This window comes from Vipera berus (genome assembly GCF_964194415.1).
Source record: "Vipera berus genome assembly, chromosome: 13".
Taxonomy (NCBI): Eukaryota; Metazoa; Chordata; class Lepidosauria; order Squamata; family Viperidae; genus Vipera; species Vipera berus.
The window spans coordinates 9,027,510-9,045,675 of record NC_138216.1 but is presented as its reverse complement, the minus strand read 5'-3'; the positions used below and the strand labels follow the sequence as shown (position 1 = coordinate 9,045,675).

Genomic DNA, 18,166 nt, shown 5'->3' with positions numbered 1-18,166 from the left:
TCTTCTGCTCGTGTTTGCTCAGTCGGTCAACCCAGACAGGGTTAGCATCTGAGGTCAGCTTCTTCTCTGTTCCCAAATCCTAGACAGGAGTGAGGAGGAAAGATTCAGGTTACAGACCCCCTCCTCCTCCTCCTCCTCCTCCTCCTCCTCTTCCTCCTGCTTTGCTCTCCCCCTACACACACACACACACACACACACACACACACACACACACACACACACGGTCTTTATAACCCTGTTAGCAGCTGGCCAAGCTTCTGATGTGTTGGTTCAATGCTTCCAAAAATTCCACTCACAAAAACGAGAGAGAGGATTGTTTTTGTTGTTGTTGTTGTTGTTTCTTTTTCGTTTTTCCGAAATACAACTCTTGGTTTGCTGGTGAGCCGGATCCAAGAGCCCTCCTTCCTCCCTGGCAAACACCGCCCCCCCTTGTTGTTATTTTTCAAGCAATGAGGTCCCCCACTTGCACATGAGAAGACCCTCTTGAGTGAGGGGAGACAGAGACGCGGAGACGGAGAAGACAAAGGGAATCGCGACTGGGCGAAGTTGGAAACAGGAGCATCCGGCTGGAGGGCAGGTCTTGGGAAAGGTGACCCTTGGGTCAAGGATGCTGGTCTGGGAAAGGCCTGGCGAGCTTCGGGGAGCTGCCTGGCTTGGACCCTAACCCTGAAGGATGCTGAGAAGATGAGAAGATTCTCCAGAGAGAAGAAAGAAGCACTTTTTTTAATTTGGGTGTCTCCTCTGCCAGACTGCCACCTCCTCCCTCCCTCTCTCTCTCTCTCTCTCTCTCTCTCTCTCTCTCTCTCTCTCTCTCTCTCTCTCTCTCTCTCTCTCTCTCTCTCTCTCTCTCTCTCTCTCTTTCTCTCTCTCTCCCCCCCCCCCTTCCTCTCTTTGCAAATGTGATTGTTTTGTCTATCACACAGGACAGAGTGGAAGACTGTTCCTGGTAGGGTGAGGGAGAAAGACAGATACAGGAGTCTGCCTCAGCCGGATGCTTTTCTGGGCTCCTACGGGGAAGCGACCGGAGGCAGCAGGCTGCTTGAGAAAGCTTGGAAGATCAGGGCTGCCTCGGGACTCCATGCTGCCTTCACTTCTCCTCTCTCTGTTCTCTGTCCTGGCAGAAGGGGCCAGCCTCCAGCCAATCAGAACCAAACACCTGGGGATGTGTCCCAACCAGCTGAACCCCAACCTCTGGGTGGACGCTCAGAGCACCTGCGAACGGGAGTGCCAAGCCGATCAGGTGAGACGTAGCGGCGGCCATTGCCCCCCCCCAGGTGCATCTTCAGCCTGGATGGAACAGAAGATCGGGGGGGGGGGTGGTTCTCAGAAAAAAAAGGAGGGGGGGAAAGAAGAAAACAGGGGCTGGGGTGGGGGGTGGGGGTAAAGAGAGATGACAGGGTGGGTGAGCAGGGCAGCTTCTCACCCTGAGGTCCTTGGCCCAGCTGGTGAAGATATTGTTTGCCAGTTGGACCTCTTGGGGGGATTTTAAGTTTCTCGGCGCGCCTCAGGTGGACAGCTGAGCCTCGCGCATCCCTAGTTCAAAAGGGTCGTCAACAGATCCCAGGACGCAGTTTTCAGGAGCTTTTAGGTAGATCTCCCCCACTGCCTGCTGTGGTTCACTGGCAACCGGGATTCTGTAGCTCCGATTCGGTGACCAGAGCTTTGAAGACGTTCAGAGACCTTCTGCCCCTGAGGTTCCTCCAAAGCGTTCACAGCCTCGTTGTTTTTTTTTTTAAGAACAAGGGGTGTGTAAACCTTTAGTAAGGTCATTCTGGGTCTTCCTGTTAGCCATTCAGGCAAATATTCTGCTCCCAGGGCAGAAACGGGACTCTGGAGTGAATCAGCCCATTTGGTAACCTTCGTAAGTTCTTCTCTAACCCTCGTACTGGAGACAGGCTTCCTTATCGGCATGGTTGAAGGCTAGGGCGGTTTTCTTGGCTGCCAAAAGATGTGCAGTTATATTTTAAACAAAAAGAGGGCTTTTTTTTCCCTTCAGTTTTTATACACTGCCTGGTTTCTGAAGCTGCCCAGCCAAGGACTGGCACCCATGGATGCAGGGAAGCGGGAATAAAAAAAATTGGAAAAAGACACTGGCAAAAAACCTTCAATAGGTTTACCAAAGGCGATGGCCCTGGGGTCATCAGCCATCAACTCCAAAGAGGTGTCCTCTTTCCTTCTACAGCCCCATCTCCCTCCCACATTCCTTCTCCCCAAACTACTGATTACAAGCAAGCTGGAGGACACATACAAACCACAGTGTAGTTGTGGAATGGGGTGAAATTGCACCCCTTCCCAACTTTAAAGGTAAAGGTTCCCCCGCACATGCGTGCTAATCGTTTCCGACTCTAGGGTCCGGTGCTCATCTCCGTTTCAAAGCTGAAGAGCCAGCGCTTGTCCGAGGACGTCTCCGTGGTCATGTGGCCGGCATGACTAGACGCCAAAGGCGCACGGAACGCTGTTACCTTCCCACCGTATTTTTCTACTTGCATTTTTTACGTGCTTTCAAACTGCTAGGTTGGCAGAAGCTGGGACGAGTAACAGGCGCTCACTCTGTTAACACGGCGCTCGGGATTCGACCCGCCAAACTGCCGACCTTCTGATCGACAAGCTCAGCGTCCTAACCCACTGAGCCACCGCGTCCCTTTCCCCAACTTTACAGGAAGACAAATTTCCGGCGTAAAAGAAGTTGCTCGGATCTTTTAGCTGGTTGAATTGGGTGGGAAGGGGGAATTAAAGGAGAGCCAAAGTGAGCGTGTCCATGCTGGAGGGCAGGGGGTGAGGTGGATCCTTGTAATCAACAGCAGCTGCTCAAGAGGAAAATGCACCTTTTGTCAGCGGTGTGTTAAGGCAGAGAAGAGACGTGTGGTTGTAAACTGGGCTGCGGGCTTTCGCCTATCCATCTGGCATTTGCTTAGGGGAAGAGCTGGCGATCCCAGAGCAGGGGTCTCCAACCTTGCCAGCTTTAAGACTTGTGGACTTCAACTCCCAGAATTCCCCCAGCCCGCCATGCGGCTTCAGCTCTGGGCGTTGAAGCCCGCCCATCTTCAAACTGCCAAAGTTGACCAAGACTGCTTGAGATTACAGGCTGTCCTCAACTTACGACCACAGTGGAGCCTAACTGTTTTGTTGCTAAGTGGAACAGTTTGTTAAGTGAGCTTTGTCCCAGTTCGGGATCTTTCTTGCCACAATGGCTCAGCGAATCGCTGCGGTTGTTAAGTTAGTAACACGGTCGTAAAATGAATCCGGCTTCCCCATTGACTCAGTTTGTCAGAGGGTCGCGAAAGGGGATCATGTGACCCCAGCACACTGTGCCCGTCATAAGTAGGAACCAGTTGCCAAGCATCTGAATTTTGATCATGTGACTAGGGGGAATGTTGCAGTGGTCCTAAGTGTGAAAAATGGTCCTGGGTCGCTTTTTTAGCGCCGTTGTAACTTTGAACGGTCACTACGCAGATGGTTGCAATTCTACCTGCACCGTCAAAGCTCTGCAGGTCTGTTTTTTAAAAAAAATGTTTTATTGATTTTCTAATTTTACATTTAAGTATTTGAAAAGCCGCGTGGCGGCTGGGTTAATCGATAATACAACGACAGACAAGGATCTTTAGTGCAAGTCTCAAGCTGTTCCATTAAGTTTTTCCTCTCTTTTCCCCTTAGTATTTGCTGTCTCCTGTTTAAACTAATACAATTCTTATCAAATCAGTGAGAGAAAAGTGACAATTCTTACATTTATTCAATAATGTTTGGCTTATACCTGTCCTTATTATTTTAACATTCAGTCTTTCATGCAACATGGTTGGTTCTCCTTTCCACCCCTCTTTCAAAAAATCTAGTAAACCCTGACAGAAGAGAGTATTTGTAGCTCAGGGTTGAATTGTGGGGGTCCTTGCTGCTGTCTGAGCTTGGTGGTTTTCTTGCAGACGTTTCATGACTAAACTAGGTAACATCATCAGTGCTAGAAGGGAGTGGAGAGGAGGAGGAGGAGGAGGAGGAGGAGGAGGAGGAGGAGGAGGAGGAGGAGAAGGACTGTGGGGTCCTAAGTGCTCTCTGAGCTTGGTGGTTTTCTTGCAGACATTTCATGACCCAACTAAGGAATATCATCAGTGCTAGAAGGGAGTGGAGAGGAGGAGGAGGAGGAGGAGGAGGAGGAGGAGGAGGAGGAGGAGGAGGAGGAATCATCCTTGGTTCTTCCTGAGCTTGGTGGTTTGCAGACATTTCGTTAATAAACATCTTAGGTGCTAGAAGGGAGCGGCATTAGCTCTTATTTTTATATACATTCATACATTTATCAGCTTGTATACATTCACATCCTCTTCCATTGGTGTAACATGCTAAGTCAAAACATGCTGCTGTTTATTGTGTTGTCTGAAACATCCAGCATGCTGTGCAAACCGGCCTAATGCATCCTGTAAACCTGGTCAGTTATGGATTAGCACAATGGGCTTGCCCCAACCATTAGAACAGGTAGACTCTTGTCTGACTGGGGACAAGGTGTGTTCTACCTGCGCGATGAACCCCCCAGGAAGAAGCGCGCCTGCATTTGAACATCCTGTCTTTGTTTCCCCGACAGGATTGCGAAGGCTTTGAGAAGTGCTGCACCAATGTTTGCGGCTTGCGGAGTTGTGTGGCTGCCCGCTACACTGATGGAAGCGTCTCTTCGTTGGAACAGGTGCAGGAAGCCACCTGCGAGAGTTTTGTCTGCACCCAGCAGGGCTCAGACTGCGATATTTGGGATGGGCAAGCTGTTTGCAAGTGCAAGGACCGCTGTGAGAAGGAGCCCAACTTCACCTGTGCCTCCGACGGACTCACCTACTACAACAAGTGCTACATGGATGCCGAGGCCTGTATCCGGGGCATCAGCCTGGCGGTGGTGCCTTGCAAGTACATCTTTACGTGGCCCAATACCAGCCCAGTGCCAGTGGAGACCACTACTCACCCCACCCCTGGGGCATCTCCGGAGCTGCCAATCCCACCGGCTCTCTACAACAATCCTTTCCACCAGCTTGTCTACATGGGAGGCACCGTGAGCTTCCACTGTGACGTGAGCGGGCGTCCTCGCCCTGACATCACCTGGGAGAAGCAGAGTGACCATCAGGAGAACTTCATCATGCGGCCCGACCAGATGTACGGCAACGTGGTGGTGACTAACATTGGCCAGTTGGTCATCTACAATGCCCAGCCTGAAGATGCTGGAATCTACACGTGTACGGCTAGGAATTCTGCTGGTCTCCTGCGAGCTGACTTCCCGCTCTCCGTGGTCAAGAAGGAGCACTCCAGAGGAGAGCCACGAGTTTCTAGTACGTTGAAGCTCCCACCCAACGAATGCTTGAAGGAACCAGATACCCAGGATTGTGAGACCTCCCAAACCAGCTGGCACTTTGACTCCAAAAAGGGCTCCTGCGTTACTTTCCGCTACGGCAATTGTGGGGCAAACCAGAACCATTTTGACACTTACCAGGAGTGCCAAGTGGCCTGCGTCAGCCACATGGTCAACCTGTGTACTCTCCCCATGGTGCAAGGACCCTGTAAGAACTGGGAAACTCGCTGGGCCTACAACCACCTGATGAAGCAGTGCCATTCCTTCATCTACGGCGGTTGCGAGGGCAACGAGAACAACTTTGACAGCAAGGAGAGCTGCGAGGACACCTGTCCCTTCCCCAAGACCTTGCTGTGCAAAAGCTGCCGCCTGAAAAGCAAGATGGTGTTGAGCCTCTGCCGCAGCGATTTTGCCATCGTGGGCCGACTGATGGAGATCATCGAGGATCAAGACTCTGGGATCGCCCGCTTTGCCCTGGACGACGTTCTCAAGGACGAGAAGATGGGCCTCAGGTTCTTCAACATCAAGTATCTGGAAGTCACCTTGACGGACATGGACTGGAACTGCCCCTGTCCCAACATGACCACGGAGGACGGGCCTCTCATCATCATGGGGGAAGTCCACGATGGCATGGCTGTCCTTGACCCCAACAGCTATGTCCGGACTGCCAATGACAAACGGGTCAAGAAGATTTACGAGCTGCTGGAGAAGAAGACTTGTGAGTTGCTCAACCGGTTTCAGGACTAGGGTGGGTCTGAGGGGGGAGGGAAAGCAGGCAGAGGAGAGAGAGAGACCCTCCTCAAAGGCACAGCCATCCTTATATTGTTATAGAAACCAAGGACTGGGTGGGAAGATGAACAGATGAACTGCTGCCCCTTTCAATCCACAGAGGGGTGGTGTTCACACAACACGCTTAACCCAGTCAGTGAACTAACTGATTTATTTTTTTTTGAGTCTTTCTCAATAACTCGGATCTACAAACCAACCAGACCGGTTGGGTTCACACAACACAAAAAGCAACTAATTCCCCTCAAGCGTACCGAATGCGTCTACAGGCAGCCCTTGACTTACAACCACAACTGAGCCCCAAAATTTATGCTGCTAAGCAAGACAGTTGTTAAGTGCGTTTTGCCCCCATGTTACGACCTTTCTCATCACAGTTGTTAAGCGAATCACTGCTGTCGTTCAGTTAGCAACACGGTTGTTTAAGTGAATCTGGCTTCTCCATTGACTTTGCTCATCAGGTCGCAAGAGAGGGTCACATGACCCCGGGACACTGCGACCGCCATAAATGTGAGTCAGTGTGAAAAACAGTCATAAGTCCCTTTTTTTCAGCGCCATTGTAACTTTGGTCAATAAATGAGCAGTTGTACGTCGAGGTTGTAAGTGACGTGGTTTATTGTGCTGGGTGAAAACGGTCAATGAAGGGAAATCTACATTTCCCATCTTCAATCCAGACCAGCTCTTAATTTATTTTTAAATATTTTTCCATCACAATTGGAACTCTTACTAGGACAAGGGCTGGCTAATGCGTGTAATGGTCTACCTGCCGTCTGATTTTGTGTGAGCTGTCATTTATCTGCAATCACTACATCCCACTGCTGTACATCCTTCTCAGCTGCTCCAATCTTGGTGAAATTAAGACTAATTAAACCAACAAGCCATCTTTCTTCCCCAGTTACAGCGCAGGTCAATCGAAGCTTTTTAAAAATCCTTTCTTTAGTCAAATATCACTGTTCTTGAGGACTAGCTTCCTAGCCTGAGTGGGCAATTGACAATTTCTGGGGGGAAATAAAACATCATAAATTACGGTCCTGTGACTAGAAGATGCTGCAAATGGCCGTAAAGGGGGCCAGTTTGTCACGTACAACAAGGTGTGTGGCCATTGGAACTTCAGAACCAGGTCATAAGCAAAATTTGGGGGGGAGGGGGTCTGTCATAACTTTGAAACATTGCTGTAACCGATTATAAGTTGAGGACTGTGTAAATTGGGGGGGGGGGAAACCATTTTTCTTCACATTTTGCAAGCTCTTTTACTGTTTCCCTACAGCCCTAGAATTATTTAGAGACCCATCCAAGTTGTAACCAGGACTGACCCTGCTTAGCTTGAGTGCAGACAAACCTGATCTAATACTGCCCCCTGGTGACACAGTATCAGATTTACCTTTCCCAATGGCTCCATTAGGTAAAAACCAAACAACAGTCGTGTAGTGATGCCGAAACATTATCTTTATTTGCACCCAAATGCAGCACAGATTATGTAAGCTGCCGTTACCTTGATTCTTAGCCAAGGCTCTTTTTTTAAGCCTATCACATTGCCCAAATAAGAATTAAAGAAAGATATACCACACATCACCACTAGAGGGAGACATTATCCTACGTACAAATTAGAGAGACTTAATGGATTTAATTTTCTTCCCCTGGATGTAGAAAAGAGGATAATCTCTTTCTCTTTTTGCATTTTTTTTTTAAAAAAAATTGAAGGGAGGCTGCAAGAAAAGAAAATTTTAAAAAAATCAACGATCACCTTTAAAGGTAATTCCTAGGGACATGTGAACAGCACTGGATTGTAAACAATAAACACAAGCAGTTAGTCATGTGAACAAAAGAAAGTTTGGAAGTTATCAGTCTTCACCCGTGAAGCGCTGTGCAATTCGCCATGTCTGAAAGCAAGCGAACCAACTTTTCGTTCCTGCGGAAAACCGGGGACAGAAACTTTTTTAAAGCCAACCATCCAGATCTACTGGATTACGAGACCAAATCTGGAGATTAACTGCAATCCAGCACATCTGGACAGACATCTGGGGCAACATCAACCCTTTCAGGCTGGTGTTCTACAGGCAGGGAGATGCTCGTGCAGAAGAGACACTCAAGCCTCCAGACTGTCAAACGGGCCATCTGGATGTTTGAATTAAAGAAACTTTAGAGCATGTGATTCATCTGAAGTCCCATGCGCTGATTCAACACAAGGCTCATTGTTTTAAGATTAAGCATGGGTTGGTTTTTTTCCCCCATGATTTTCCCATCTCCCCAAAAGTAACAGGGGAGGGCATTGTTTTAAACTGAACCAATGGCATGAAACACTGAGGATGGCTAAGTCTGGGGTCCATTAAGTGTTGCCCTGATGTAATATCATCATTGTAACTAAGGAAGATGGGGGGGGGAAGACCCCTGCCAAAATTTCATGGCAGGAAGACAAGGGGAGATATACTTTCAACTGGAGTGGGGGGAGTTTACAAGCATTTTGCCTCCTTTAAAGTCAAAAGTTTTAGCGATTTAGGAGGAAAATAGAAATTGCCTTCCAGACTTCTTAAAGCAAGAATGTCCAACTTCAGCAACTTTAACATTTATGGACTTCAACTCTCAGAATTCTGCAAGCTGGGGGATTCTGGGAGTTGAGGTCCACACCCCCGTCTTAAAGCATTATTCCTAAACTGTCATTCCTGAAGCCTCATCTCATAACCCTTCTCCAAAGCCCCAATCTCATCACAGGCAGCAAAATTGCTCAGTCCACCTCCCAACCGCAGCCTTCATGTATAAACCAGGATTGGTGGCTTGCCATGTTGTCCAAACCAAAACCTGCAGACATTTAAGGCACCCTGAAACCAGGATTTCAGACCCTTGATTACACGTGCTGTGTTCTGGATCCGCCAAGCAGGGACTGTTATGGAGGACCACATCACCGTGCTTGCTAGAACAGCAACTGGAACTCAATGGTTTAACTGGGGAGATGGGCTTGTTAACTGAGCTTTCTTGTTTACGGTACCCTGGGAACACACCCTGTTTCTGAAGCTGAAGGGGTGCCTCTAAATTTGTGACATGAGTGGCGCAACCTGGAAACCAAAGCTGAGTCTGAAGCATTAGGTCCAAAGCAGATGGTTGCATGACCATACTGGTCAAGACGTTACATGAACCACAGTGGTCCCTGAACTCTCCTTTGTCCAACTCCAAAGAAGTTGGAAGTTGCGCCCAACTCCAAAGAAGCATTAACATCCTATCTCTCCTTGCGAAAAAAGTGAAGAGCAACATGACCAACCATCTGTGCTGGACCACAGTTCTTCCAGAAAGTTTTCTTCCTCCAGCTATAAATTAATTATGGAGCTTGGTCCCATCACCCCATAAGTGCTTCCTCATGGATGTGACAAGTAGCAGAGTTCAGCAGGAGAGAAGCAGAAGATAACCTGCAGAGGGAGAAGACCTCCACAGCATCTTGAAGTGGTTCGTGAAGACCTCCGCAGCATCTTGAAAAGGTCCATGAAGACCTCCGCAGCATCTTGAAGAGGTCCATGAAGACCTCCGCAGCATCTTGAAGTGGTCCATGAAGACCTCCGCAGCATCTTGAAGTGGTCCGTGGAGACGGCAGTCCGGTCACTTAGCGTTTGCGGAAAATGAGACATTTGTTGTTTGCAGGCATGTCAACCTGGAAGCAGAAACTCTTGCTGTTACTCTGGGCAATAAGAATGTAATTGATACCAGGTCTCAAGAATACCCCGCCACAGGCTGGGGAACCTGGAGGCACTCAGGGACCCCAGAGATCAGTGAAAGGAGCTGAATTCCAAATAATTTAGCTTGGGAAAGAACTGACCCGGGTATGGGAAAGAAGCTCAGCTTCTTCTAGGCCAGACATGTCAAACACAAGGCCCGGGGGCCGGATCCGGCCCACCAAGTGGTTTCATGCGGCCCGCGAAGCCATCCTGGAAACAGTGAGGGAACGGCCCCCACTGCCTTGGCCCTGGCCCAGAGACCCTCCTTCTGCCAGAGACCCTCAGATCTGTCCCACTCCTGCCCAGGCCCCCATAGGCAACCTTGATGCCAACGATGTAGAGCTGGCCACACCCACCCAGTAGGCCATACGCACTCTAGCCACGCCCACCCAGTAGGCCACGCCCACCTAGGCCACACCCACCCAGCCCCCCCCAAGGGCAACCACAATGCTGATGCGGCCCTCAATGAAATTGAGTTTGACACCCCTGTTCTAGGCAAAAGTTCTCTCAAAATAGCAAAACGAAGGGAGCGCATACTGTAGCCAGGCAAAATTGCTGCTAGAAATTGGGCTGCACAATGGCGTCACTGAGGCAGGGATGTTGGAAGGGTTGGTTGAAGAAAAATAAAAAACCATCGGGGGGGGCAGCGGCATGGAGGCTTCAAACACACACCCACGGCTGCCCTCTTGACTTGGGATATCTCTCTGACCAGATTAAAACCCAAACGGTAAAACTTGAGCTTAGATTAAAAAGTAAAAACTGCCACACTGACCTTGTCAAACGGAAGCAAGCAAAAAGCCAACCTGAAGCAAAACGAAAACCGTAAAACGGAAGTCAAACAGAAACTTAAAACAGGGAAGCCGAAACTGCAGCCAAAATTAAAACGGTTCCTTTTCCAGTTTTTGTAAAGCAAACGGGAGAGTTTTCCCTCAGTTCAGCCTACCATGTTTTCCAGCTGCATCCCGTTGGCCTCGGCAAGCTCTTGCAGGACAGCCGTGTCTCTGAGTCCCCAAGATGGATTGCTGGCGGAGGGAGGGAGAGAGGAAGGAAGGAAGGAAGGAAGGAAGGAAGGAAGGAAGGAAGGAAGGAAGGAAGGAAGGAAGGAAGGAAGGGAAGGAAGGAGGGAAGGAAGGAGGGAAGGAAGGAGGGAGGGAGGGAGGGAGGGAGGGAGGGAAGGGAGGAAGGAAGGAAGGAAGGAAGGAAGGAAGGAAGGGAAGGAAGGAGGGAAGGAAGGAGGGAGGGAGGGAGGGAGGGAGGGAGGGAAGGGAGGAAGGAAGGAAGGAAGGAAGGAAGGAAGGAAGGAAGGAAGGAAGGAAGGAAAGGAAGCGAGGGAGGGAAGGGAAGGGAAGGGAAGGGAAGGGAGGAAGGAAGGAAGGAAGGAAGGAAGGAGGGAGGGAAGGAAGGAAGGAAGGGAGGGAGGGAGGGAAGGAAGGAGGGAAGGAAGGAAGGAGGGAGGGAGGGAAGGGAGGAAGGAAGGAAGGAAGGAAGCGAGGGAGGGAAGGGAAGGGAGGAAGGAAGGAAGGAAGCGAGGGAGGGAAGGGAAGGGAGGAAGGAAGGAAGGAAGGAGGGAGGGAAGGAAGGAAGGAAGGAAGGAAAGGAAGGAAGCGAGGGAGGGAAGGGAGGAAGGAAGGAAGGAAGGAAGGAGGGAGGGAGGGAGGGAGGGAAGGGAGGGAAGGAAGGGAAGGAAGGAAGCGAGGGAGGGAGGGAGGGAGGGAAGGGAGGAAGGAAGGAAAGAAGGAAGGAAAGGAAGGAAGGAAGGAAGAAAGGAGGGAGGGAGGGAGGGAGGGAAGGAAGATCATTAGCCTTCTACTCAAAGAATAATTCTGCAATCTAAAAAAACAATTACTTCTGGAAGAAAAGTGGATATAAAGAACCCCCCAAGAGACGAGATGAGGGCTGGTTGTTGACAGACAATGGCTCTTTCTGTACCCCCCCTCCCTCCCCATCACCTTGGGATGGTCCTATTGCAGTGATGGCGAACCTTTTAGAGACCGAGTGCCCAAACTGCAACCCAAAATCCACTTATGTATTGTTGGGTGCCGGGTGGGCGTGACCCATTGGCTGGGTGTGGCCAATCAGGTGGGTGTGGCCCATTGGGTGGGCGTGGCTGCGGTGGTAACTGGGTGGGACTAAAAAGTTCAATCAATCAATTCCAACTTTGTGAGATCTATTCCCCCCCCCGCAAGTTGAAATTGATTGATTGAGCCTTTTTTTTTGCACAAAGTGAAAAGGCCTAAAGTGAAAAGGTTTTTATAAAACCCAGCTGAAGGCCCGGGACTGGGGCGACGGCGTGCGTGCCCACAGAGAGGGCTCTGCGTGCCGCCTGTGACACACGTGCCATAGGTTCGCCACCACGGTCCTATTGAAATCGGGCCGTAAAATGACTTCTGTGCAACAACACTTCTTTATCCCTTCTTGCTCTTCCATTTCCACTGAGAAGAACATCTGGAAATGGCCATGCCGTCACTTTGCGGCAGAATTTGGGTAGCCCATTTTGGGCAACAAATACAGAAGTGGGAGCACTGTCTTCTGAAGACACACACCCACCCACCCCAACATCCATTCTTAACCTTTAACCTACCCCGGGAAAAACTGCACGGTGGCAAACTCATTGCCACCCTTTCTCCAGAGGGGATGACCACCCTCCAGCCAGGTTATCAACCAGGTCAAGATGAGGGGCCACAGTTGTTCCGTCGAAGCTGTGCGTCTCTTTTAGGGTGCCACCGTGTGCGCAAAAGGGACCAACTGCAAGGTTGTGTTGCCATCTTGACTTGTTTGACACTTCACAAACATGCGCACGCACAAAAACCTCACTTTGCGCTCGCTCACCTCTGCCTCAACCGGTAATCAAAATCAACGTTGCTCTGTGGAGTGATGGAACCATTCACGGCGTAGGGCTGTTGAGCACGGGAGCAAAACAAGAACAACAGCAATTATTACATAAAGACATCCATCCTCCAGCCAAGTGGGAAGTCTCTCCCGTCGGGAGCATACTCGAAAGAGAAAAGTGGAAGGAAGGAAGGAAACTAATGGAATACCGCAGCCAATTTTGGTCACCGCATCCCAAAAAAGATGTTGAGAGTTTGGAAAGAATTCAGAGAAGAGCAACCAAGATGATCCAAGGCCTGGAGGCTAAAATATACGAAGAACGGCTGCGGGACTTGGGTTTGACCAGTCTAAAGAAAAGAAGAAATAGGGGAGACATGATAGCAGAATTCCAGTATTTGAGGGGCTGCCAAAAAGAAGAGGGGGGGTCACGTTATTCTCCAAAGCACCAGAGGGAAGGATGAGAAACAATGGTTGGAAACTAGTCAAGGAGAGAAGCAACCTGGAATTAAGGAGAAACTTCCTGACAAGTGAGGACAATCAACCAGTGGAACAGCTTGCCTCCCAAAATCGTGGGCGCTCCCTCACTGGAGATTTTTAAGAAGAGGCTAGACATAGTCCAGGGGGCTGGACTAGAAGACCTCCAAGGCCCCTTCCAGCTCTATTCTATTCTAATTTGATTTGTGAACAGCTCCTTCCCATTTTCCTAAGTCTGGAATTTTCACTTAATCCAGGTGCCTTGACCGTATCTGGTGGGCAGCCCAGGGGTGACTCATGGGTCAAAGCTGCCCATCATTTCCACCCCAACTAAGTACAGCTAGTCCTTAACTTACAACTGTTCATTTAGCGACCGTTCGAAGTGACAACGGCACTGACTTGAGGACCCGTTTTCACATTTACGACTGTCGCGGGATCAAAATTCGGATCCCTGGCAACTGGCAGGTAATTTATGGCGGTTGCAGCCTCCTGGGCACACGTGATCATCTCCTGTGGCTTTCACAGCCACTTTCTGAGAAGCAAAGTCAGTGGGGGAAGCGGATTTGCTGAAAGGTTACACAATTCACGTAACAACTGCTTCTCAGCTCTGGCAAGAAAGGTCACAAAATGGGGCCCAACTCATTTAGCTTAGCAATGGAAATGTTGGACTCTTGAGGAGACTCCCCGTATTGGTGCTTTCCAGGTCTTTAGGGTCCCAACCCCATCGCTTTTAGCCACGACAGCCAATGGGAAGCCAGTGGTAAAGCTTGACAACCAGGCGACTTCTTGCACCGACCTTGGGAGGATCAGGAGTAGCCAGTCTGTCTCTGCTTATTGATTACTAAACTTACAGCATCTCCGAGCAAACACTTACTCCGTAGGTGATCATCACAGCTTTGGGTTTGAGTAGTTTTCCAGCTCCCTGGAACAAGCCCTGAAGAAACAGGAGCCAGGAGAGAGAGAGAGAGAGTGAGAGAGAGTGAGAGAGAGCAAGAGAGAGAGGGAGAGAGAGAGGGAGAGAGAGAGAGAGGGAGAGAGAGAGAGAGAGAGATAGGGAGAGAGAGACAGAGACAGAGAGAGACAGAGAGAGAGAGAGAGAGAGAGGGAGATACATAATGGAGAGAGAAAGGGAGAAAGGGAGAGAGAGAGAGAGAGAGAGAGAGAGAGAGAGAGAGAAGCTATCAGTCCTGGAAAGAACATCTACCAAGCATCACGAAATAAATACGACACCGTTCAAAGCAAAGCACTTACTCAGGTAGTCCTCAACTCATGACAATTGGGACCAGAACTTCAGTGGCTAAGTGAGGCGGCTGTTGTGCTCAGTTTTATGATATATTTTTTTTGCTGGGGTCATTAAGTATGCAATTGCCTCCTTCCTAGAGCTGAGAGGGGATGTAAGGTCACCTAGATGATTCTCATGCCTAAGGCAGGACTAGAACTCACCGCCGCCTGGTGATTGGCCCAAAGTCATCCAACTGGCTTTCATGACTAAGGCGGGACTAGAACTCACCATCTCCTGGTGATTGGCCCAAAGTCACCCAGCCGATTTTCATGCCTTAGGTAGGACCAGAACTCATCAACTCCCGGATCCTAGCCTGGTGCCTTAACTGTGACACCAAACTTCCCCACAATTAAGTTGGTTAAAACAAAACTTCACTGTACATTAAATTGTAAGAGGACAGCCCTTACATAGCTCTCCTCTTACATAGCAAAAACTCAGAGGTTTGGTTCCAGATTTTTCTTAGCAGCTGATGAGGCAAACTGCCTTTGAACAGAAGTTGATCGCGGGAAAAAGTGCTACCAGATTTCTGATATCTTTTTGCCCTTGACAAATCTAAGATGTGTGGACTTCAACTCCCAGAATCCCTCATCCAACAAGCTTTAAGATGGGTGGACTTCAGGGATCCTCAATTCTGACAATTCTAAGAGTTGTGGAGTTCAATTTCCGTAATTTCATAGGCAGCATATTTTAGGAGCCGTGGACTTTAGTGTTTCTCAGCACTGAACACTTAAGACAGGTGGACTTTAACTCCCAGAATTCCCCAACCAGCCTGTTGGCTCTGGAATTCTGGGAATTGAAGTCCACACCTTTTCAAAGTTGCCCAAGTCAGAAACACTGTTCTGGAGAGTCCCTGTTTGAGCAAAGGGTTGGACTAGAAGACCTCCAAGGTCCCTCCCAGCTCTGTTATTCTATTATTCTATACAGTGCAGGAGCCTAATCTGGAGATCACCAGTTCAGCGAAACCAGCTGAACTCCTCCGACATAAATCCCAGCGAGCCAAGAGGGATTTATGGCTGAACAAGTTTTGAAAGTCCAGTCTCCTCACCTGGGTACACTTCATTTCTGAGATATGAATCATGTTGATGTTGACGATGAGATCCAAAGAATTGGGACGCAGACCCCCCCAGGTCTCCCAGCTCTGAGATGAGTCCAGGTAGATGGGCGGTTTCACGTTTGAGAGGCCGAGCGTTTTGATAAACGCCGAGATGCTACGAAGAGAGAGAGAGAGAGAGAAAGAAAGGAGAATTTGTCGACCGGTCCCACCAGGTTTCAGAAGACATTGGTGGAATCTCTAGGTTGGAAATGTGGGCAGTAAATATTTGGGAGTGGGTATTTCTCCATTGAAGACAGTTATGGCTGTGTAGACCCAGGTCCCCTTCAGGAGAAGGAGCAGAGAGATGGACCTCTGAGTTAACAACTACAAGCCAAGCGATGCAAGGCAGGTTGATCTGACGTGTCACTTGACTTCATCCATTCAGAGGTGATTACCCTTCCATGGAGTTTGGATCACCTACTCCGATGAGAGTTCTGCATTTATTATTTTTCTTTGAAGGAAAGCGCTTAATGGCTTCAGAAGAGGCTTTTCTGAAACTGACCCATCTCCAAAACCTAAACCCAGGTTGGTTCTCCTTTCCACCCCTTTTTCAAATAAACTAGTAAACCCTGATAGAAGAAAGACGTGGTTTGGGGGTGGGTCCTGACAGCCAGGCAGGGGAAGCAGAGGGGTTGGGGTTGGGGGTGCTTCTCCCACCCGCTTAAAGCTTTCCCCCCCCCACACACACACCACCTCCATATCCCTCCTTGTTAGATGTTTTGTGCCAGCCATGGCAGTTCCCCAAAAAGGTCATCAGATGGGAGCAAAGAGGGTTCTTTGCTCCCACTGATGGGTCAGGGGTCCCCGGCCCCTGCAGCCCCATTGGCGAGAGAGTTTTATGGTTAGAGAGGGACCGAGACCCCCCCCCATAAATACCTCTGCTCAAGGGGCTGCTCTTTGTTCTAGTTCCGTTTCTAGTCTAGTCTATTTTATTTATTTTTTATTTTATTTAGATTTTATATACCGCCCTTTCCCGAAGGACTCAGGGCGGTTTACAGGGCATTTAAAAAACAGTCAATACAAACGTTAAAACAAATTAAAAGAGATTAAATAGAACCCTGAGAGAATTAAAACCCAGTTAAAATTAAAATTAAAAATATTCTCAGCCTGGGCCAGAGAGCTCGAAGAGCCAGGTCTTCAGGTCCCGGCAGAATGAACGGAGGTCGGGGGCAGTCCTCAGCTCCGCAGGCAGCTGGTTCCACAGGGCAGGCGCCCCCACTGAGAAGGCCCTACCCCTTGGTGTCGTCCGCCGGCAATCTTTAACCGGCGGCACCCTGAGAAGACCCTCCCTGTGGGAGCGCACAGGACGAAGGGAACTTGATGCTGGCAGCAGGTGTTCCCTCAAATATCCCGGACCCAAGCCATGTAGGGTCTAGTCCAGCTATGCTATGCTTGCTTGCTCTCTCTTTCTTCTTCTGCTAGCTGACAATCCTGGCATGGAGGGCTCCATGCCAGGAAACTCTTTCTATTTAAGGTAAAGGTAAAGGTTCCCCCGCACACGCGTGCTAGTCATTTCCAACTCTAGGGGCCGGTGCTCATCTCCGTTTCAAAGCCGAAAAGCCAGCGCTTGTCCGAGGACGTCTCCGTGGTCATGTGGCTGGCATGACTAGACGCCAAAGGCGCACGGAACGCTGTTACCTTCCCACCGTAGTGGTCCCTACTTTTCTACTTGCATTTTTACGTGCTTTCGAACTGCTAGGTTGGCAGAAGCTGGGACGAGTAACAGGCGCTCTGCTACGCGGCACTCGGGATTCGACTTGATCGTTAAATAAAGCTTTGAAAGATGGCATCCTTGCCTGACGCCTTTCACTTGGAAGCACCTTAACGATCCATCGACCTCGTGGGACCCATGTCACACTCCTCACCTGGCCAGGGCTTGGGGATCCACGTCGGAAGGCTGCCACTCCAGGTTGGGCAGCGCTCGGGCGAAATGCGCGGCGTGCAGCCCGCAGCCCGAAGCCACCTCCAGCACCCGCAGGCGCGGCCGGCCGCCGTCCACGTAGCCCCGCAGGACGGCCAGGATGGGCTCCTTGTTGCGATCCGCCGCCGAGCCCAAGCCTCTCTTCATGGCTGCCGGGGAGAAGCGGGGCTGCAGATGCCCGCGACCCCCTCCTGGCTTCCCAGCCTCCCCGGGGTTAGGGAATCCTCCCCAGCCAGCCCAACCCGGCAGGGATGGGGCGCAGGAGGCGAGGGTCTGCGCGCCTCCAAGGCTGGAGAAAGCGGGGGGTCACCAGCCTGGGTGGGGAGGGGGTCCGGCGGCTCTTGTCTCCCCCCTCCTCCCTTTCCTTTCCTTGCAACGGACGAACGCCAAGCAGGGAAAGACTACGTTTCCCAGAAGGCAGCGCGGCGAGGGCCGTCCCAGGTGATGACTGGCTGGATCTGGAGGGGCGGGTCCTGGTTTCCCGTTGGGGGGGGAAGGGGTGGGTGGGCTGGAGGAAAGCTCACCCCCTCCCGTTGCTCCCCAAGTCTAGGCAACCTCGGCTCTTTTACGGCTCGTGGACTTCAACTCCCAGAATTCCTAAGCCAGCCATGCTGAGGGGAAAGGGAGAGGTTTCCAAGCTGAGCCATGCTGGCTCAGGAATTCTGGGAGTTGAAGTCCATGAGTCATAAAAGAGCCAAGGTTAACTACCCCTGGCCTAGGCCGCCTTATGACTTGTGGACTTCAACTCCCAGAATTCCTAAGCCAGCCA

The 18,166-nt window shown here is 50.3% G+C and overlaps 2 protein-coding genes across 4 annotated transcripts; one reads left to right on the top strand and one right to left on the bottom strand.

The window, feature by feature from the left end:
- Positions 1-1,078: 1,078 nt before the first annotated feature.
- Positions 1,079-6,061, top strand: WFIKKN1 (WAP, follistatin/kazal, immunoglobulin, kunitz and netrin domain containing 1; the record flags this gene model as incomplete). The annotated part of the gene is made up of 2 exons (XM_081337856.1): positions 1,079-1,240; positions 4,568-6,061. The coding sequence occupies 2 exons, from the start codon at positions 1,079-1,081 to the stop codon at positions 6,059-6,061; spliced, it is 1,656 nt and encodes a 551-aa protein (XP_081193982.1).
- Positions 6,062-7,525: 1,464 nt separating this feature from the next.
- On the bottom strand, positions 7,526-17,855 carry METTL26 (methyltransferase like 26). Of its 3 annotated transcripts, XR_014027801.1 has the most exons (8): positions 17,342-17,855; positions 15,429-15,591; positions 13,976-14,035; positions 12,628-12,695; positions 10,742-10,820; positions 9,673-9,734; positions 9,577-9,640; positions 7,526-9,544 (listed from the first exon to the last, which is right to left on the bottom strand). XR_014027801.1 is itself a non-coding variant. In XM_081338292.1 (7 exons), exons 1-6 carry the CDS (start codon positions 17,542-17,544, stop codon positions 9,687-9,689), a joined length of 621 nt encoding a protein of 206 aa, XP_081194418.1. In that variant the 5' UTR covers positions 17,545-17,855; the 3' UTR covers positions 7,526-9,576; positions 9,641-9,686. The 3 variants fall into 3 exon arrangements, 2 of the variants coding, with proteins under 2 accessions (XP_081194418.1, XP_081194417.1); XM_081338292.1 differs by lacking the exon at positions 9,577-9,640 and having other exon boundaries at positions 7,526-9,576; positions 9,641-9,734; XM_081338291.1 differs by having other exon boundaries at positions 7,526-9,734.
- Between the last annotated feature and the right edge of the window lie 311 nt (positions 17,856-18,166).